Source organism: Protopterus annectens, chromosome 6.part0 (genome assembly GCF_019279795.1).
Source record: "Protopterus annectens isolate FY-2018-M chromosome 6.part0, PAN1.0, whole genome shotgun sequence".
Lineage (NCBI taxonomy): Eukaryota > Metazoa > Chordata > Ceratodontiformes > Protopteridae > Protopterus > Protopterus annectens.
Genome location: NC_056737.1, coordinates 911,563,531 through 911,582,729, shown reverse-complemented (window position 1 = coordinate 911,582,729; position 19,199 = coordinate 911,563,531). Strand labels below are relative to the sequence as shown.

General features: G+C 38.5%; 1 protein-coding gene across 1 annotated transcript in view; it reads left to right on the top strand.

The window, feature by feature from the left end:
- WDR25 (WD repeat domain 25) overlaps window positions 1-18,494 on the top strand; it is a 1,080,771-nt gene extending 1,062,277 nt beyond the window's left edge. Inside the window, exon 7 of the mRNA XM_044074562.1 lies at window positions 18,083-18,494. Within this exon, the coding sequence (XP_043930497.1) occupies window positions 18,083-18,304 (222 nt within the window). The 3' untranslated portion in view covers window positions 18,305-18,494. The remainder of the gene's footprint in view (window positions 1-18,082) is intronic.
- The last annotated feature ends 705 nt before the right edge of the window (window positions 18,495-19,199 follow it).

Below are 19,199 nucleotides of genomic sequence, written 5' to 3'. Positions count from 1 at the left end.
GTTCATCTGATCAATACTTGAGGTTTCTTCTGTGCTTTCCAGCCTTTTGTTGTTTCAGTTGATATACTCCTTCAGTGGTTCAATTATTTTGATCACCTCTGAGTACATTTGATTTATTTTTTTTCTCTAAATTACTGGAAGCCATCTCTTCTATCAAAGCTGAAGGTTGAACTGCTTTTTGCTGAACAGCTGCAGGATTGTCCCCAGCACTGTTTTTTTTTTCACATTTTCTGGTTGATTTTCTTTCTGGTTCTCTAACTTTCTTCTTTGTTGGCATCCACTCAGTGTAATTACTAGCCAGTAACTTAATTTTACTCAGGCTGACAATATCTCTAGCTCTTATTTTTGCAGTTCTTTTCACACTGGGAAAGCTGAAATTAAGCTGTTGAACAGTATGCATCCATATTGGAAGTACTCAAACTCTGACACTTTTTTGATGACGATAGAGACAATACAGCAACACTAAATAAAACATAATTCTTGTTAACCCTGAAAGAACTTGTCTTTTATTGTAAATCTGTTCAATACAGTACCATAAGGTATGGAGTCCATAGATGCTGCTTTTATTGTGCCGAAGAGTAGATTCATAAACTATTTATTTGCAGGGCCCCACAATAATTTATCTAGTATGAGGTGGTCCATCCTCATCTGACAGCAACTAAAGTTACAAGGCCTTTAGTCGTCTTACCACCTAAAACTTCCACAGGCTACTAGCCCTACCCATTTAACCATAGTACTCTGCCAACCATGCTCCCCTCCAGATTTTGTGTGTCCCGCTTGAAAGCAAAGCACAACAAAACAACAGTACAAATAACTCTCCAGACCATGACGGAGACAGAACTAGTTTCCCATTCTTTCATGTGGCCAGAAGCAATAGTCATAAGTTAGCCCACAATATGGACTTGCTCACACAGGTCATTGGCTTTCTCATTCACCCTCATTTCCACACTCTACAGCTGTTTGGGTGAAGGTGCCTGAATAGAATTAAAACCCTATTTTTTTGAAGACGTTTTACAGGAGGCTAAAAATCTTATATGGCCAAATGGAAAAATTTTCTTTGTGGTACTAGAAGAAGAACCAGGTCCCCTTTACAGTGGGAATTCCTACTGTTGTTTCTTACTTGTGTGAGTTGCTCAATTATGGACTAGCATACTCATCTGATAAAGCTCATTTGTTACCTATTTCTGCTTGTCTGCCATCAAATCTACCCCTTTCTTCTACATTTGTGGTGAAACAATATTTGAAAGACCTTCATGTTTGCTCTCCAAAGAAATCTCTTTCTCCTCCTTGGGACCTCAGTTATATTTTAGAAAAGTTGACCTTGCCACCTTTTGAGCCTGCTGTCAGTTCAAAATTATTTTGCTCGTGGCTTTGACTTCTGCCAAGAGGGTTTCTGAACTGCAAGCAGTTACAGCACTCCCTCCCTTCCTGGTCTTTTATAAGGCTGGAGTTTCTCTTAGACTTAGTCCTTCCTTTATGCCCTAAGTGGCTAATGAATTATCCTGGAATCAGTCTAGTAATCTTCCTTCTTTCCCTCTTTCCTTCTTTCCAGAATAGAGGAGAAAGGATTCTTCATTCTTTGGCTGTACATAAGTAACTCAGATTCTGCCTAGAAAAGATAAAGGATGTTTGGAAATCTGACCAACTTTTTTTTAAGATAAGAATCCAGGTTTACCGGTATCTAAGCAAACTATTTCTTCTTGGATATCTATAGTCATTTCTTTATTTTATTCTTATCATAGGAAACAGCCTCCTTCCTCTCTTAGATCTCATTCTACTTGGGCTGTAGTCTCCTCTAGAGCTTTTTTCAATGGCCTGGATTCTAGCTCTATTATAAAACACAACTACTTGGTCCTACGTGTATAGTTTTACTGAACACTGTAAGTTAGATGTGTTTTTTTAGGACCAAGCAGGTTTTTCCCAGGTCCATTCTCCATGGTCTTTTGGGCTATTGTTCAATCCCTTTTTCCTCTCTTTAATATCTTTAGTACTCTCCCAGTTGTAAGGCATACTGCAGCAGTGATCTAGGAAGGATATAGTATAGTTGTGTAAGAACTTAACATAACTGTAGATGTCCTACTTATCATTTGCAGTTTTCCATCCCACCTTCTTTTCCCCTTTTCTGATATAGCTGTTTTCTCTGACAGACGTAAATTATTTTCTTTCCTCATTTTTTTAACGGATATCTACATATGTATATATTTACCTCTCCTTCTACTCCATGGTCTGTCCTGGGGCAAAAAGTTTTGTGTTTTTTGCTCCTGTACATCCTTTATGTATCTTATGTCCTGAGGCTTTGTTCATATATGTCAGTTGTACAGAGAATGCAAGAGCTGGACAAATGGCTAACCTTTGCAGGATTACCCACTTCTAAGGAGTACTTCAACAGTGATCAGTAAGTCATCTACTGTTATGGCAAGTTCTTACACAACTGCACTTTCTCAAACAACTGAAAAAACAAATGCAGGTACATAGATCTCATCTGGGAATATTAAAATTCAAAGGAAGAACAAGAGATGCAATATTTTGATTAGGAATGTTACCTCAGATAGAAGAAGTAGGGAAGAGTTGAGCCACCTGCAATGCCCACCACAATAACAATATAATGAAAGAGATACTGTCATAACCAGTTGGAGATAATGTATGCTTTTTCCAGTAAAAAAAGTCATTTATCTTGTATATGATTGGATAATTATTTCAAGTTCCCTGAAATGACTAAATTGATAGATGCGAGAACAGCAGGTATGTACATTGCATTAATAGCTTTATTTTTGAGACAGGGATACCCAATGTTGTCATATTTAACAGTGGTCCAAGTATTCAAGTCAGAAATTCACATGATTTCTGTATGGGAGAATCAGACTTGTACAGTTTACACCATACTTAGTCTAATAGACAAGCAGAAAGCCAAACAGTTATTAATCATATTAGAAAAAGCTATAGCAAAGGCTTTTCCCTCCTCAACACCACCTTTGCTTGTATGCTAAGGCTAACTCTACCGTTAGTCCTGCTCCAAACTCTAACACTACACATTATGTTACTAAAACCCCTTTCCCTAAGAGTGCCATAACACAAGATAAAAGGGCACAGAACACACACACATCGCATATGCAAAACAGTAAATCTAACCCTTTACCTTACTCTAATCCTAGCACTAACCCACAAATACTTGCACAGGCAAACAAACCATTTTAACCTTTTTCTGTCAAATGGGACAATCCTGTCTACAAGCACTATAAAAGATGAGCATCCAGCCATTTAAGCATTCAGTCAAATTTGCTTTAGATTTTAGATATTCTGTGCTTTCAATGTTTTTCAGGTGTCTATATTATATCCTCAAAGAGGCTTTCCTTCGTACGCCTCTTCATTGATCCTTAAAACGTGAACTTCCATAACAGCGAGCATCCACATCAGTGATTTCTTTCCCTGGGAAAGAAATTGCTTGCCCTAAAAAGAAGAACACATCACTACAAACATTACAAAGTGGGGAGCTGTGCTCCCCACCCCCCTAAATAAATATACCAACTCCAAGATTGCACTACAGTGGGGAAAATGGCAAACTAACAAGGATGGCCAAGCGATTTCTTTCTCACGGAAAGAACTCACTGATGTGGCTGTTATGAGAGTTCGCGTTTTAAGGGTCGATGAAGAGACATTCGATGGAACACCTTTTTGAGGACATAATATAGACCCATTTTTCACTTTCTAAAAAAATTTCAGTCAGTTACCATATCTATATGTATGTATGTATACATACAAAGTTCTGAAGTTCTGTCCTGATCTCTGGCCATTGATTGTGTGGAGTTTTCATGTTCTTCCCGTGTCTCTCTGGATGTTCTCTAACCTCCCAAAAACATATGTATTTCCTCTTCAGACTCACCCAAAAATAGAACTGTGGGCAGAAGCACAGACTCTAGATTATGCTCTATAGAAGGATAAGTTGCCTAGACCAACTGCTGTGGGCATCAGCTGTGGTGCAGAGTATCCTCAAAATAGGAGAACACAAATCACACTTTATGCCATGTCAGGGCTAGCTACTCGACAGTGTGACTAATATCACCAAAATGGGCATGTATATTTGCCTTTGATAAGTGGGTTGAGGACCTGGCCTACTCCAACCTATGCCAGGGACCCTTGCTAATGGTAGGAGTGATGTGTGTGCCCATATTGGCCAGTGTGTTCTCAACATAAAGCCCAGCAATCCTGTATCAATAAGCTACTGGCCAGATGGTGTCCAGTTGCTCAGCCTTAGTTACCTGGGATAGCTCTGTTGAGTAAAACCAATCAACCTGTCAAACATGAACTAAGAATTGCTACACTCAGTGTAGGTTCACTGACAGGACGCAGATTGGAACTGGATGACAAGATGGTAAGGAGGAGACTGGATATCCTATGTATCCAGGGGACAAGATGGAGGGACAGTGCAGCAAAGTCACTTGGCTTGGATCCAGAGTCTACTACTCAGGAGAAGGACAGACTAGAAATGGTGTGGGAATTGTGATGAGGGAGAGGTTTTAGAAGACAGTGAGTAGATGTCGTCAGAATTAGTGGAAGAGTCATTGCAAGGCTAGGACACTATTCATAATCACAGCCTATGTCCCACAGCAGGGTTGTGATAGTGAGGAAAAGAGTGCATTCAGACAGTAGTTGCATAAACTGTTAGATAAAGCAGGACACCATGAATTGGTATTGATAATGGGTGACTTGAAAGCACACACCGGGACAGTCACATTAGGATATGAGGACTGCCTTGGCCAATATGGAAGGGTCAACAGGAATAAAGAAAGAAAGGCCGTTCTAGACTTCTGCCTGGCAAATAGCTTGACAGTGGCCAGCACATGGTTGAGTCAAGAGAGAGAGAGAGTTACGACTTCACATCCAATAGTGGCCAACACGCAATTCAATTAGACTTCCTCCTAATAAGAAATGGGAGCTGGGGTAGAATCACTGATTGCAAAGACATCCTCAGTGAAAGAGTCAGCTGACAGCATAAACCACTGGTTGCCAGAATCATCTGTAAGCAGTGGACAGAGAAAGCTCTAAGGTCAACAGAGACTAGGCTGAAGACCTGAATGTTGACTGCAGGGAAAGCACAGGAGTTCAGTGAATTATTCAGAGCTCTAGTATCTCAGGAAGAAGAGGAAATAGGTGAACTTGAAAAAGAATGGCAGCACCTCCAAGCAGCATGTGTGAGGAACATCGAACAGAAATGCAGCTGAGTCAGGTATGCAAATAAGGTACATAAGGAAAGCTGGTGGTTGAATGTAGAAGTCCAGGAAGTCATCAAAAGAAAGAACGAGTGCAGGAAAAAGTGGGAGGTAGAAAAGATGGACCATGCCAAGAATTAATACTAGTTAGCTAAAAAGAGGTTAAGAGTAGAGTTGCAGTAGCAAAGAACAAACCATCAAGAGATACACTGTTAGCTTCTGGGAAAGTGACTGTGTAGATGTCAAAAAGAAACTCCGGCAGGTTGCATGACAAAGATAGTAAAATAAAGACCATAGACAATCTTCATAAGGGATGTCAGCAACAACCTGCTCACCAGTCTGCAGGACATCAAAGTCAGATAGAAGGAGTACTTCCAGCAGCTTCTGAATGAAGAAAAGCCCACAGCCTGTGGTGAAAGAATAAGATGAGCCCATCCTAGAAGAGGTCAGAACAGCACTAAGGAAAATAATACCAGGGAAAGCAGCAGGTTCATATGAGGTCACAGCAAATGTGATCAAGATGTTGGTTGGGATGGGGAAAAAGTGGCTCCTGAGGGTACTCAGAGGTGTGGAGAGAAAGGCATATCCGAGACGATTGGAGAATAAGTATGAACAAAGGGGGCATCCACAACTGTGGGCAGTACAGAGGTATCAAACTCCTGTCTCACTTCTTGAAAGTTCCGAAGGAGGTAATTGATAAGTGAATATGCATAATAATAAAAAATAAGATGTGAGATGAGCAGTCTGGAATTAGATCAGGATGCAACACAACCAACCCAATATCTGCAATGAGACAGATAGCTGAGAAGAACATAGAAATGAGGAAAAAGTATGACTAGACTTGGAGACAGCATATGACAAGGTCTCAAAAAAGCTGATTTGGGCAGTATTGAGGTCGTTCGAAGTCCCAAAAATATTAAAATTGGTGCAGGCTATGTACAAGGACCCAGTGATTGAAGTATGAAGAGTGTTCAGTCTCACAGAGAGGTTCCCAGTGTGAGTGGATGTGCTATTCATATTAGTAATAGACTGCATTAGTAAGCAGGTTGAAGGGAACAGCTCAACAAAGTTGCTGTTTGCAGACAATGTGGCAATAAATGCATATTCTGAGAAAGAACTTCCACAAAGAATAGGGAAAGGGAATGCAAAACTGAAGGCACGTGGGATGAAAATGTGTAGTTAAGGTAGTTGTAATGCCAGCAAATGGGGGATATCTGAAGAAGCTGAGAATTGAGGTAGAAGGGAAGATAGTGGTACAGGTTAACAGCTTCAAGTATTTGGAATGGGTGCTTGAAGAGAATGGAAGTCTAAATGATGAGGTCAAAGCTAGAGTCATATAGACAGGAGCCATTTGACGTATTGTGTCAGGGGTAGTACATGACAAAGGAATGCAAAACAAGTTTAAAAGTAAGGTGTACAAAACAGTGTTGTGACTAGTACTACTGTATGGTTGTGCAGTAAAGGCAGAGCTTTTTAAAAAAAGCTACAGGTGATGGAGATGAAGTGCCTGAGGCGGTGGTGGAATTCACACTGTAGGACAAACAAAGAAATGAGGAGATCAAAGCTGAAGCCAAAGCAGCTCCAGTTGCTAAGAAGGTCAAAGAGAACAGATTGCAGTGGTTCAGACAGATGTAGAAAAGCAGAAAATAATCTAGTGAAGATGATTTGGGGCAGACAGGAAGTAGGCAAAAGGAAACAAAGGCTTCTAGAAAAGAGATGGATTGACTGTGAAGAAGGTAAGAGAGTGACATTGAATCGAGAGAGATGGAGAGAGTTGATACAATACCCCAACCCCATGAAGAAAATGGGGGAAAGGGGGGGGTGATGATGATGTTGACGATATCTATGTATCATCTATCTCTCTACCTATATATATATATATATATATATATATATATATATATATATATATATATATATATATGTTGACTGCAGTAGGTCAACATATTTATTTATTTATTTATTTATTTATTTATTTATTGACCTATGCAGAAGGAAGTTGTTCTACATTAAACAAAAATCAATTTAGGGCACCAAAGAAAGGAAATCCTTCCAGTTATTCACTATGCATATTTATTGTTCAAAAACAGCATCCACACGTAGATAGGACAGTATAATCCAATAGCATTATAAACACTTAACATTTTCACCGCATTTTCGTTCTTTTAGCAAACTTTATCAGATAAAACACAACCTCCTAACCCTTTATAATTTATACATGCCCTCATTTAAAATTACCAATAAGAAATGTTGTCTCATTAATGTATAAACAACCTTAAAATATTTAAAAATTAAAAAAAAAACATACTTAAATACCGCTTCATATAATACCACCAAAAGGAATGGATGCATGCTAGTAATAAATATGTGAATCTAAATATGAAACATTACCAATTTGTAAGTGTTTAAAACATAATAAAATGTTAATAAATTCTATTCTTGTAGACAAATAAAACAATTTGCAGTTAAACCATTCTAGCTAGCTCCTAAAAGTTATTTGTAAGATTCATGCTCTCTCTAGTGGCTGAAGTAAAAAACACTTTATAATTTAGCAAACCTAAACTTAAGAACTGGAACTAAAAAAATGAATGTCTTTCGGCTTTTCCCAGTTAGGGGTCGCCACAGTGGAACTCCAGTTTACTAATGATTGGCAGTAGATTTTTATGGTGCTGAGGTGCCAGCCCGACGCCCAGCCTTCAAAGAAGGCACATCCATTCACACATGCACCTACCTGCATGTCTTTAAACGTCACTCGACCGCGGGGAGGACATGCAGACTCCACACATGGAGACCAAATCATTTAACCCTGGGAAACTATTGGCTTCAAATACAATCTGCCAATATTGTTTCATATTTAGATTCACATATTTATTATTAGCATGCATCTGTTTCTTTTTGTGGTTTTATATGATGTGGTATTAAAGGATTTTTTTTTTAATTTTTAAATATTTTAAGGTTGTTTATACCTTAATGAGGGAATGTTTCTTATTAGTAATTTTAAATGAGGACATGTATAAATTATAAAAGGTTCGGAGGTTGTGTTTTATCTCATTCATTATGCTTTTGTTTACCAGGGAAGTCTGACTGGGCTTAACAGTTTCGCCTTTTCAGTGGAGGACTGGGTAGAAAAGCTCCTCAGATAATATAGTGTAAACATAATAGAGTATGTACAAAATAAAAACAAATGAAAATTCACAGAGTATGTAAATACACATGTGCATATCAGTCAAAAATTCACAGTGCACGAATATTCAGGACAAGCCATTTCACAAAGTAAGTTCACAATAATAGAACAGAATACAAGTGAGTAAAATAGACAAGAAAGGGTTATGCTGCTAAACGCTATGAGTCTAAACCAGAAACTGCACTCACTGGAAGCAGTCCTCACCCTGGAAGTTGCTGACATTTGTGCAGTCACTGAGACTTGGTTTAAGGCTGCAGAGAGCACCCCAAGTTACATTTCTTTCCATTTGTTCAAACCACAAACTGAAGGCATGAAAACTAAAGGAGATGGTGTATCAATATACATTCAAGATAAATACACCTCTAGATTGGTGAAATAGCACGATTCCCTTGAATTACTTTAGGTGCAATTGACTATAGATAAGACTCCTCTTCAGGTCATTGACAGCCATAGGACCCCCTCCATGGATCAGGACATCCACTCCGCCTACTTGGATATACTTGAGTCAGTTACGATACAACCAAACACCCTGGTTTTGGGTGATTTTAATTACCTATCCATAGAGTGGGTAAATTATACTGTTCTAACTCACTTGTGCAAAAGTTCCTGGACTTCATTAACTCCAATGCCTTGGATCAGCTGGTTGACACATCCACAAGGGGCTCAAACATCCTGGACCTGGTGCTTACCAATATGGGATACTGCTGCACCACCCATCACTGTGTGGCCATCCCTGGTGAGATCTGACCAGAAATCAGTCTCGCTAGAGCTAACTATTAACACAAGACCTCCCCTTATCAAGAACTAGACTAAAAAACATCTCCAAGGCCAATTACAACCTCTTACATGATGGCATAAATAGCTTCATAGCCTCTCCCCCCACTGATTTAACAGACACCTATACACCTGCATCTGTACATTTGTATTGACTCTGCCATACCTGATAGTTCCAAAGCTATATCTTCAAGGAAAAACAAATGTGCCTGGTGGATACCTGCCATTAATAGGCTATACAATAGGAGAAAGAAATTGCTGTCTAAGAGCAAGAAGGAGTGGTCTCAAAACTGGAAACACTCCATCCTCAACTTAAACAAGCAAATAAGACTCCTAGTGAAGTCCTCCAAAGCTAACTATGAATCCAAATTAGCTTCCCTAACTAAGGATAACCACAAGGCATTCTTTAGTTACATCATAATCTCAAAGGTAAGGCCCAGATTTGCACTGAACTCATAGTTAATGGTACTACATATATAGAACTTGTGGATATAGCAAACCTGCTGGCTGACAGGTTCAGTGAAAACTTCACTTCCCTGTCCCCGCCACATATACCCCAAGACATCCCAAACACCTGTCCCCTGCCTAGTATCCCAAGGAGTAGGTCTTAAATGCCCTCTCCAAGGCCAAAAACACAGCCTCTATGGGACCAGACAACATCCTGGGTTGTGTTCTACATCGGTTAAAACAGGAATTAGCATCACCATTGAGCCTGCTTTTCAATCACAGCCTAAGCACTGGCTTCATCCCAGTGGAAAGGAAAGCAGCTACCATCATCCTTTGTACAAAGGGAGTGCATCCACAGACCCCAGGAATTATAGACCCATTAGCGTGACCATCCTTATCTGCAAGGCCATGGAATGAATCATCATGGACCTTATTAACAAAGTTATAGGAAATCTCCAAATGCTCAACCCCACCCAGTTTGGCTTTGTCAAGGGGAGATCATGCCTGTTAAACTTAGTGGACTTCCTTGAGGCAGTCACCAAAGCCCTAGATGAGGGCAAATCTGTGTATATGACCTACCTAGACTTAACCAAGGCTTTTGACACAATCCCCCACTCAGGCATCATTTATAAACTCACTCAGCTGGGTATCAATCCATATATTGTCAGGTAGGTTGCAAACTGGCTCACTGATAGAGCTCATACGGTCAAAATGGGGGACTCCACCTCCTCCAGCAGATCCATAACCAGTGGTGTTCTACAGGGATCAGTTTTGGTATCCCTGCTGTTCGGAATTTACTTCTCCAAAGTACAGGCTAAAACTAATGAACTGTGGCTGACAAAGTTTGCTGATGATTGCAAACTGGGAACAATCATTGAAACCCCCTAGCAATGTAAACATCCTGAAAAAAGGTCCTACACAGACTAATGACTGATGCCAAAGTCATGATCTTAAACATAATGCAAAAAAAATGCACTATTATCCTCTTCGGCAAGGGTGATGTTCCTCTAAGCTACCACATCAATAGCAATACCCTAAGCACACAGTCAGTGGTGAGAGATCTGGGCACACAGGTTGACAGCAACGTTAACTTCAATCACCATGGCTCCACAGTGGTAAGAAGGGCATTTTATATTGCTTATCTAATAAATAAAAGTATTGCCTCCAGAATAAAAGAGGTTATAACCCCCTGTACTCTTCCCTCTTCAGGCCAATAATAGAGTGCAGTGCTCCCTTTGGTATGTTCCTTTCTAATATCTGCAACAATTGGAGAGACCACAGAGGTTCCTTACAAAGAAAATTCAGGGTCTTCAAGAACAGTCTTATGCTAACAGACTGAAATCATTGCCACTTTACTCTTTGTCATACAGATTGCTCAGAGGCGACCAGTGTCTTGCATACAGAGCAATGTCTGACCCAGCTTTGATGGAAATGCTGCACATTCGCAAGTCAAATGGCACACGGGTCACTTGTTCAAAGGACCTTTACCTGGTGTGTGATATCAACAGAATTTGTGAGGCAGATTTTTCTCACAGAGGTTGCCCCACCTTTGGAACAAACTTCCTATTCATGTTAAACAAAGCCCCTTGTTGGCCCTGTTTAAGCGCAGTTTGGATGATTGGATGGTTAACCGGAAATTCACATCTGGATTTCCATCTGTGTCCCTCTTGGACAGGGGCAGTAGGTGCTGATTTTAGTGTCTGCTTGAACCAGACACCCTTGGGAATGCAAGTTGAACGTGGTTTGGCTTTTAAGGGCCCTGGGGCCATTAGCCTAGTAACCTCCTATGAATTCTATATGTATGTAAGGGTTTACTATCAAAATCCCAAATGCAGATTCTCTGCAAACGGGATATCCGATCGATTTCTGTGTTGCCGACCGTCGATAGTTCATATCAGTGAATACCACTGTACATTCGCTGATATGAACTTGATCTATGGGCTAGAGATTGTGGTACAGTGCGGATTGGGACATTCATTCCTTTCCTCACTGTAGTGCGATCTTGGAGTTAGAATATATAGTTAGCAAAGACGTGATGTGAAGTGTAGGAGTTCCACTTACCTGAGCTCCTATGTGGACATTACATTTTATTTTTGGTGAAGTTGTTGAATCTGCTGAATTCATTCAACAGATTCGACATTTTACCTAAGTGAAATTTGTGATTTGGCCTTTCTGTTCAAGGTTACGCATGGATTTTGCATCAACTTTTGAGATTTTGATAGTAAACCATAGGTAAGAAATGAGCTTAGTTTTCTTTGTAGGATACATTTGTTTCAACACGAGCTAGATTATTTTTAGTCAGCTCATAGCAGAGGTTTTGAAGATGAGATCAGAGCGAAATAGTGTTGAAAACCAAAAAAGTGACAGGAAGAGCACAGTGTTATATAGTAAGTAACAAGAGAAATGAAGAGGAAATAGAGTAGCCAGTAAATGAGAGATGAAGGGTTATTGGACAAAGGTTAGCAACCAGAGGACAGGAGGAAGTTGGAATGGATAGCTATGGGAGTACGATAGTGTAGGATGAATCAGCCAGGTAGGGAGATGGTTTTAATAATAGTCAATAGCACTGAGACATAGATATACAGGGATATTTTTACCATGGAGTAGAGCACGGGCTGAGCTATTTGCTAGGTGTTGTTTTCATGGATTTTGAAAGCATGTAGATTGTCACTTTGTCTTAGAGCAACAGGTACATAGAGTTCCAGAGCTTTACCACATATATGAAGTAAAGTGGAGTCTCCAGCTGTGTTGCTAGATTTAGATATGGTAAGGAGCAACTTTTTGGAAGCAGTACTTTCATACATACCCCAGTTTTGTTTGCATTAAAGATCATATCTGTACTAGTTAACCACATTTCATTTGACTTTGTCAAGTCTGTAATTACCTGACATTGTGATGTAACAGAGAAGACTATCTCTTCTTTCTTTCTTTATTATACTTTTTTGGTCAGGTTAGTCCCACTAAGCCAGTGGATTCTTTTAGGAAAATATGATCAGGATACCAGGAATCTTTCGATACTTTTTTTTTGATAAATACCATGGAATCTTTTGCACTCACCTGAGCTTCTACCAGTTCAGGCAGATGGGGTCTCTGTTTAACTTCTCATAGGAAGGATGGTACACTCAAGAGTGCAGCAGCTCCCTTATTCTGCACTACAGTGTCAGTACTGGAAATATTAATCCATCTAGCTTGTGTGGGAATACAATGCACAGCCTTTTGCACCAAAGATGAGTGCACCATCTGTTAAGCTACTGAGACTCTTCTGCATAATGGCCTAAGTGACATGACAGTAATATCACATATTATTTGTTTAAAACAAAATTAATAAGGTTCCTAAGGTGAGTTCACACCAGTTCTGAGTGGCTTCTTAGAGAATAATATTGAACCCCATTTTGGATGAATAATTCTTTTATGATGTATAGTCTGAAAATCATCTGTAGGAACATTGTGAGACACTTGAAATAGCTGTATTTTTCAGCAGTAGTCCATGGAGCACATAGTCAGAAGCTTTGAAGAGGTCCAGGGAAAATGATCATTTGGCTTCTGTGTTTAGACATTGTAGAATATAGCTTGATTCCTTAAAACAACACAGTTTCCACATTATGGATACTGTGATGATTTTGTCTGATTGGAGGCTGCTCTAATCAGAACAGTTTGCTAAATTTTTATTAATAATTACTTTCTCATGCCTTGGTGAGAAGGCTGATTGGTTGGATTGTTCTATACATTTTTTCAGCATTATCTTTACCATCATTTTTATGAAGTAATGTGGTCAGGGATTATTTTTCTAAATAACAGATTTTTTTTTTGCCTTCAGTCATAGATTCTTGAATAGCTCTGCTACTTATACAGCTATAGTAGGAGCTATTCATTTAAAGGGCAGCTGCACCCAAAAACAAAGCAAAATTTTTCTGCAGTGCAACTATCTCTGCTTCACTGCATGTTGTAATATTTCTTTCTAATTTGTTATACCCCACAACAGCCTTTCAGAGAATGCCATGAAAGCATGATTTAATTTTATAGTCTGTTTTTGTCTCCTTCATGGAATTTTTGCAAAAACACTAGGTACATTGTGGTGAAGGGAATATTACAGTGGTCCTTTCTGTCCACTGATTTATTTGAGAGGATTGTAATTTCAAGAGATTTGCTCTTTTTTATACACTTTGATAAACATAAGTTTTGTAAATGCAAAAAAATCACATTTGTTTATTTTCCTTTGATTACCAGGAAAGTTAAACTTCGCAAAACCCCTTTGCTGTGGAGAAAAACATTCTGCATTACAGACATTGAAAACTGTATGTCATGATATTACAACCAGCACAGTTTTAAAACATTTTTGTACATCTCAGATTATTATAGCAAATGTAGAAAGAATATCGTAGTGCATGCAGCTCTGTGATTACATTCCAATATCACAGAAAAAGACAACTTAGATGAGCGCTTCTCTAGTCTCTAGTGAGAGACCTGCTACTAACAGCACTTTGAAAGGTGCTTAACAATCAATTGTTAAGCACCTTTCTAAGCGCTGATAATAGTGGGCAATGAGTACTGCAGCACTCTCTAAGGAGTTTACCGTCTTTCATAGCAAGTAAAACACTTTTTCTATAACCAGTAACACATGGCATAGCTAAAGTTCCATACACTACAAAGAATTATGATTGGGTCTTCGATCATAACCCTCCATTATGTGTTCTTGAAATGAAGGCAAGATTCACTTCTTGAGCTTTGCTACTGAGGTGAATTTCTTGGCATACATGTTTCGAACACATAATAATGTAGTTATGATTAGAGACCCAATCATAATCCTCTAAATTGTAAATTTCAGAAGAAAGTTCTACAGGAGTATTATTATAGGATCATAGGTATATACTAAGCAAACAACCGCTAGGGCCTTTATAAGTCTAGCTATAAAACCCAAAAGTATCCCACAGGTTATTGTTCCTTAGAGGTTATTTTAAGGAGTATATGTTAGAGCATAATTTAAAAGCATACTTTGTCCATCGGAGACATAGCTGTTTAGACCAGGGGTGAATTTCTGTTTTCCCCTCCACTGGTCCAGGATGCACGTGGAATAGGGTTAGGGGAAAGGTCCTACTTCATATGGATGGGAAGCCTATTCCAGAGACTGCAGATTTTATGAGATGCATACCTGTCCCTCCAACATGATCTATTTAATTTGCAAGCAAAGTTAAAATCCTTTGATCCATTAGTTCTGGTACTGTTAGTTTGCTGATATGCAAAAGGTCCATCAAAGCAGGATCCAAGGATGCCTTGTATGCCAGACATAAATCTCCTCTCAGCAGTCTGTAAGATAGTTTCAGTAACTTGTCAGTTTTTTAATTGTTTTCAGGAAATTTCCATTTGAAAAAGTTATGTTTGATGATTTAGTTTTTAGGGTTTTTTCCATTTTAGCAGTTTCAGTTCTGCTGCTAGGAAGCAAGACTGATGTAGATGTAATTGCCCTTTTCAAAAGAGTTAGATATTAAATAAGGGTGTGTTTGTGTGGAGGGGGCTTTTTCATTTACAAAAATCATGTATTATTATTATTTTTTTAATTGCTGATTCTACATTTTCTAGATTCATAGATAGTCATTTGGCTTTTTGTCCAGGGGACCATTAGAGTCTAACCCAAATTCCCAGTTTACACCCAAGCAGTTTTTGGTTAACTGACTAGCTCAAGTCACACAGTAGACAAAAGAAGGCTGAAGTAATTATACTATGTACCACAGGGACTACAGCTCACAGCCTTTACAAGTGTCACCTTTCAGAGTGTACAGTTTTAATCATGTTGCTTAATTTCTCATGGAGTTTTTTCAGAAGCTTTGATGCCTTGCATAAATTCCATGTTTTGTACATTTTAATTGTCACTAGCAACAAAATCAGTTTGTCTTTTTTTCAGTGACTTTACTTGTTTTAATTTTTCATGAGAATTTCTTACACAGAACTATAAGTACAGGTATTAGATTTGAAACAGTAGCCAAGTTGCATTTTTTTCTTCAGATTTAGAATTGTTAAGTTCCAAGCCACTGTCTCTAACTGAGGTGTGAATGTTGTCATTTTCGTTTAATTTTACTTATTTGTTAACTGGATTATCCCATCGGACATTGGTGGATTTTCAGTGGTGACCTTTGAACAGTGTTTGGTTTAAAAAGTGTTTATGACTAGTAGCTTATGCTCATAATTTGCTGGCTGAAGTCACACTCATCAACAGGTTCTCTGCTGGCTCTGCAGCTAAAATTAGTGCCTTAGGAATAGCTGTCTCCCCCTCCTGTCACTCTCATTGATGTTTTTAAACATTGATACCAAATGCTGGGAGGGATACCAGAAGGAAATTAACTGAGGTGTTACAGAAATTAGTGTGTGGAGAAACTGCAAAATAACATGCAGACATACTCTTGATGAATTAAATGAAAGGAAAAGCCATTTGTGATGTAAATAAGTTGATATATAGGTGTTGTCCTTTTCTCATACATCTGAATGTTAAACTTCAAGCCATTGCTTTTGTTCAGGCTTAGAACTATCACTTCAGGCCACACTATCCAGCTGAGATGTGAAGCTACCTATTTGCGACTGACAGTACAGACTTAAAGGACAGCTGCTCCCAAAAAATAACATTTCTTTTCCCCGGAGTTCAGTTTCTTCCCTATGAATTAGTAGTTTCTTCCACACTGTGTATTTCTGTCCTAGTTAGCCTTGTCAGTGCACACCATATTGGGACTGAATTAATTTGTATACCTTCTTTTTTTGAATTAATCATCCTTGTTTTTGCATAACTTTGCTAATCACATTTGATACATTCTCGTGAAGTAATACAAACATTGCAAGGCACGTGTGCCTCTTTTTATTTATTTATTATAATTTATTTTTATTACTTTACAATCACTGGACTCATAAAGCTATTAAAGCTCAAAATCCTGGACTCATAAATCTATTAAAGCTCAAAATCCGCAGCTCTTTTACTGTGTGCCTTGATTTACTGCTGCATTTTTCCCACCCCTTGGCTGCTACTGAGCCATTTTAGTCCGAATTTGAAGAAACCTGATAACCACAGAGACTAATTTTACTGAGTGGATTAACTTTTCAAACCAGGAAATAATGTACTCTGGTTCACTCAGAGAAGGAGAAAGGAAGGAAGACAAGATCTGGCACTCATGCAATTCTACTTTTTAAAAAATACGTTATCTTGACTTTTCCTTTATACCTCTGCAAGCACTTCACACATTGTGTAATGCATATTCAGTAAACATATATGCAAGAGTCATTCACTTTTTTACAGAGAGCTCTCAAACTTAACATTATTTCTCCCTAACAAACTTTAAATATCTAGGCATGTGAACTGAATCGTCATACTCCTTTACACACCACAAAAAATAAATAAGTATCCTGCTTGGAAAAATGAATGACTTCCATCAGCTACAAAATCAGATATCCAGAGAAACTAAACTCTTTCTTGTCAACCATCTCACACTATATTACATATCATTTCTAATAGCAGCCTCTTCTTCAAGAATTGACAAGCTCAGATTTGCTTCAACATAGTATGCTTATGCATTGCTTCCCCAAAAATTAAGCACCATTGCATCTCACTGTCCAAGGCCAATATCTTAAACATCTCTCCCTAAGACAGTTACCTGTTTGCCATTATACTTTATAACATTTTTCACCTCAAATGCAATCCAACTTAATTGTAAAACTCATTCCCAAAATACAAACTAGACCACTAAGAGAGCCATTGCTGCTGTAGGTGGACAAGCAAGTAAAGGATTCATAACTGTAGAGGTTGGGCATTTTCCTTACAGCATCATTGTCCACCTACCTAAAAGGCATCACCCTGCACTTCTGTGAATGGTAGGGCTTAAAAGTAAAGCCATGGCACAGAATAGCTTATATAACATTGCAGGCATCCTAGATCCATTCCACTTTTTCTGTGTAGCATTGCACTTCTTCCCACACCACCAGTGATACCTTCACTAGGTTGTTGCACTGATTAGCATTCCCCTTCCCTCCGTCAGTGGTGGTCCCATCTGGAGTTAGCGCCTGGTGAGTTGTTCTGGAGCCATAGGAAGGGATGCCTTGCAGCTGGTGGTCAGCAGGGAATGCTCAAATAGCCTTACAAACACTTTTTGTTCTCTATATATAGTACTGGATTTTTTTTAATGCAACGAGGGCATGGCTTAAATGGAGTATTGTGACCCATTACACCTACTTCAATAAATAAATTAAATGGTGACTCTGGAGGTTTTAGAAAAAGGAAATCAGAGTAAGAGCATGCTGGATTTATGTAGCAGCATAAAATGCATTTGGCGCAGTGTACAACTTGGCTCTAACGTATTTATGCTGGGTATGACCTGCTATCATGCATTGGTAATTTATAATGAAAAAGTGACTATTTAAGCAAATGTTATTAAAATGTGTTCACTAAGAAAAATAAATGATTGTCTCTGTCTTTCTGTCTTAATTAATTATGTAGGTGGAGGGCTTTGCTGTTGGATGTGAGTTTTCTCCAGATGGAACGTTTATCTTAACAGGAAGCTCAGAAGGGAAGGTGTACTTCTACAATTACTACACATCTAGAATTGCTCACAGTATACCTGCTCACAGCACTGCGTGTGTCAGCATAAACTGCCACCCTGTCCTTCCATCATTACTCGCAACATGTGACTGGGATGGAGTAATCAAGATATGGCAGTGATAAGTTAGAAGACTTCCTGGATTGCTCATTATGAAATTATAAGGAGAGAGCTTCAGAGCACCTCTGATAATCATTTTTTAATTAAATGTGAAAGTTGCTTGCTAGATTTATGATAAACTATGTACCCATTTAGTGTTTGAATCTTAAGATGGATGTCTGTAACAATATAAATGGAATTCGTGTTTATAAATCATTTTTATGAAAATATTTTTATTAAATATTTTCATTTTAAGGTTTACAAATAGCAATTCATTTTGGTGAAGAAATTCTATTTTAATACAGTTTGACTACACTGAGCTATAGTGTTATTAAGTAAGGGAGTGTTGTTACACATGTTCTGTAATCTTTGTCTTTTCTGAAATCATGTAATCTCAGTTCTTCTTTTTTTAGATAGACCTGAATTATGCAATAGCAGACATCTAAGTGACTGTTCTGCTGCAATGGGTTTTCTTCTGTCACCACAACATGTCCACAAATTGATATCCATTTGTTTTTCATGACATTCATTACTTTTCCTTCTGCTCCTGCATGAAGTTTTTGAATTACAGCCATTTGTGATTTTTTTTCCCAACAAAAAGATGGTGTCATGTGAACAACATGAATGTATGTTTGGTACAGTTCAGAGTATCTTTTCTGAGGCAGTGTCAGGAAACGGCTATAACAGGTATAATATCCTGACCCATGATGGTACTTGATAGAAGATTTCCTAGTTGCTCCCAAAGAAGGGAGCATATCTCATTAGTACAACCTGATTGTGATGGTAAGGCCTCTAATTTTAAAACAGAAGGAAATCACTGTCCTTTTTAGTTCTCTCCTGCATTAAATTTTGTATATCACTCCTATTTTCTGAAAGGTTATTTCAGTTAGTATCATTATTCATCCCTAAATTATTTAT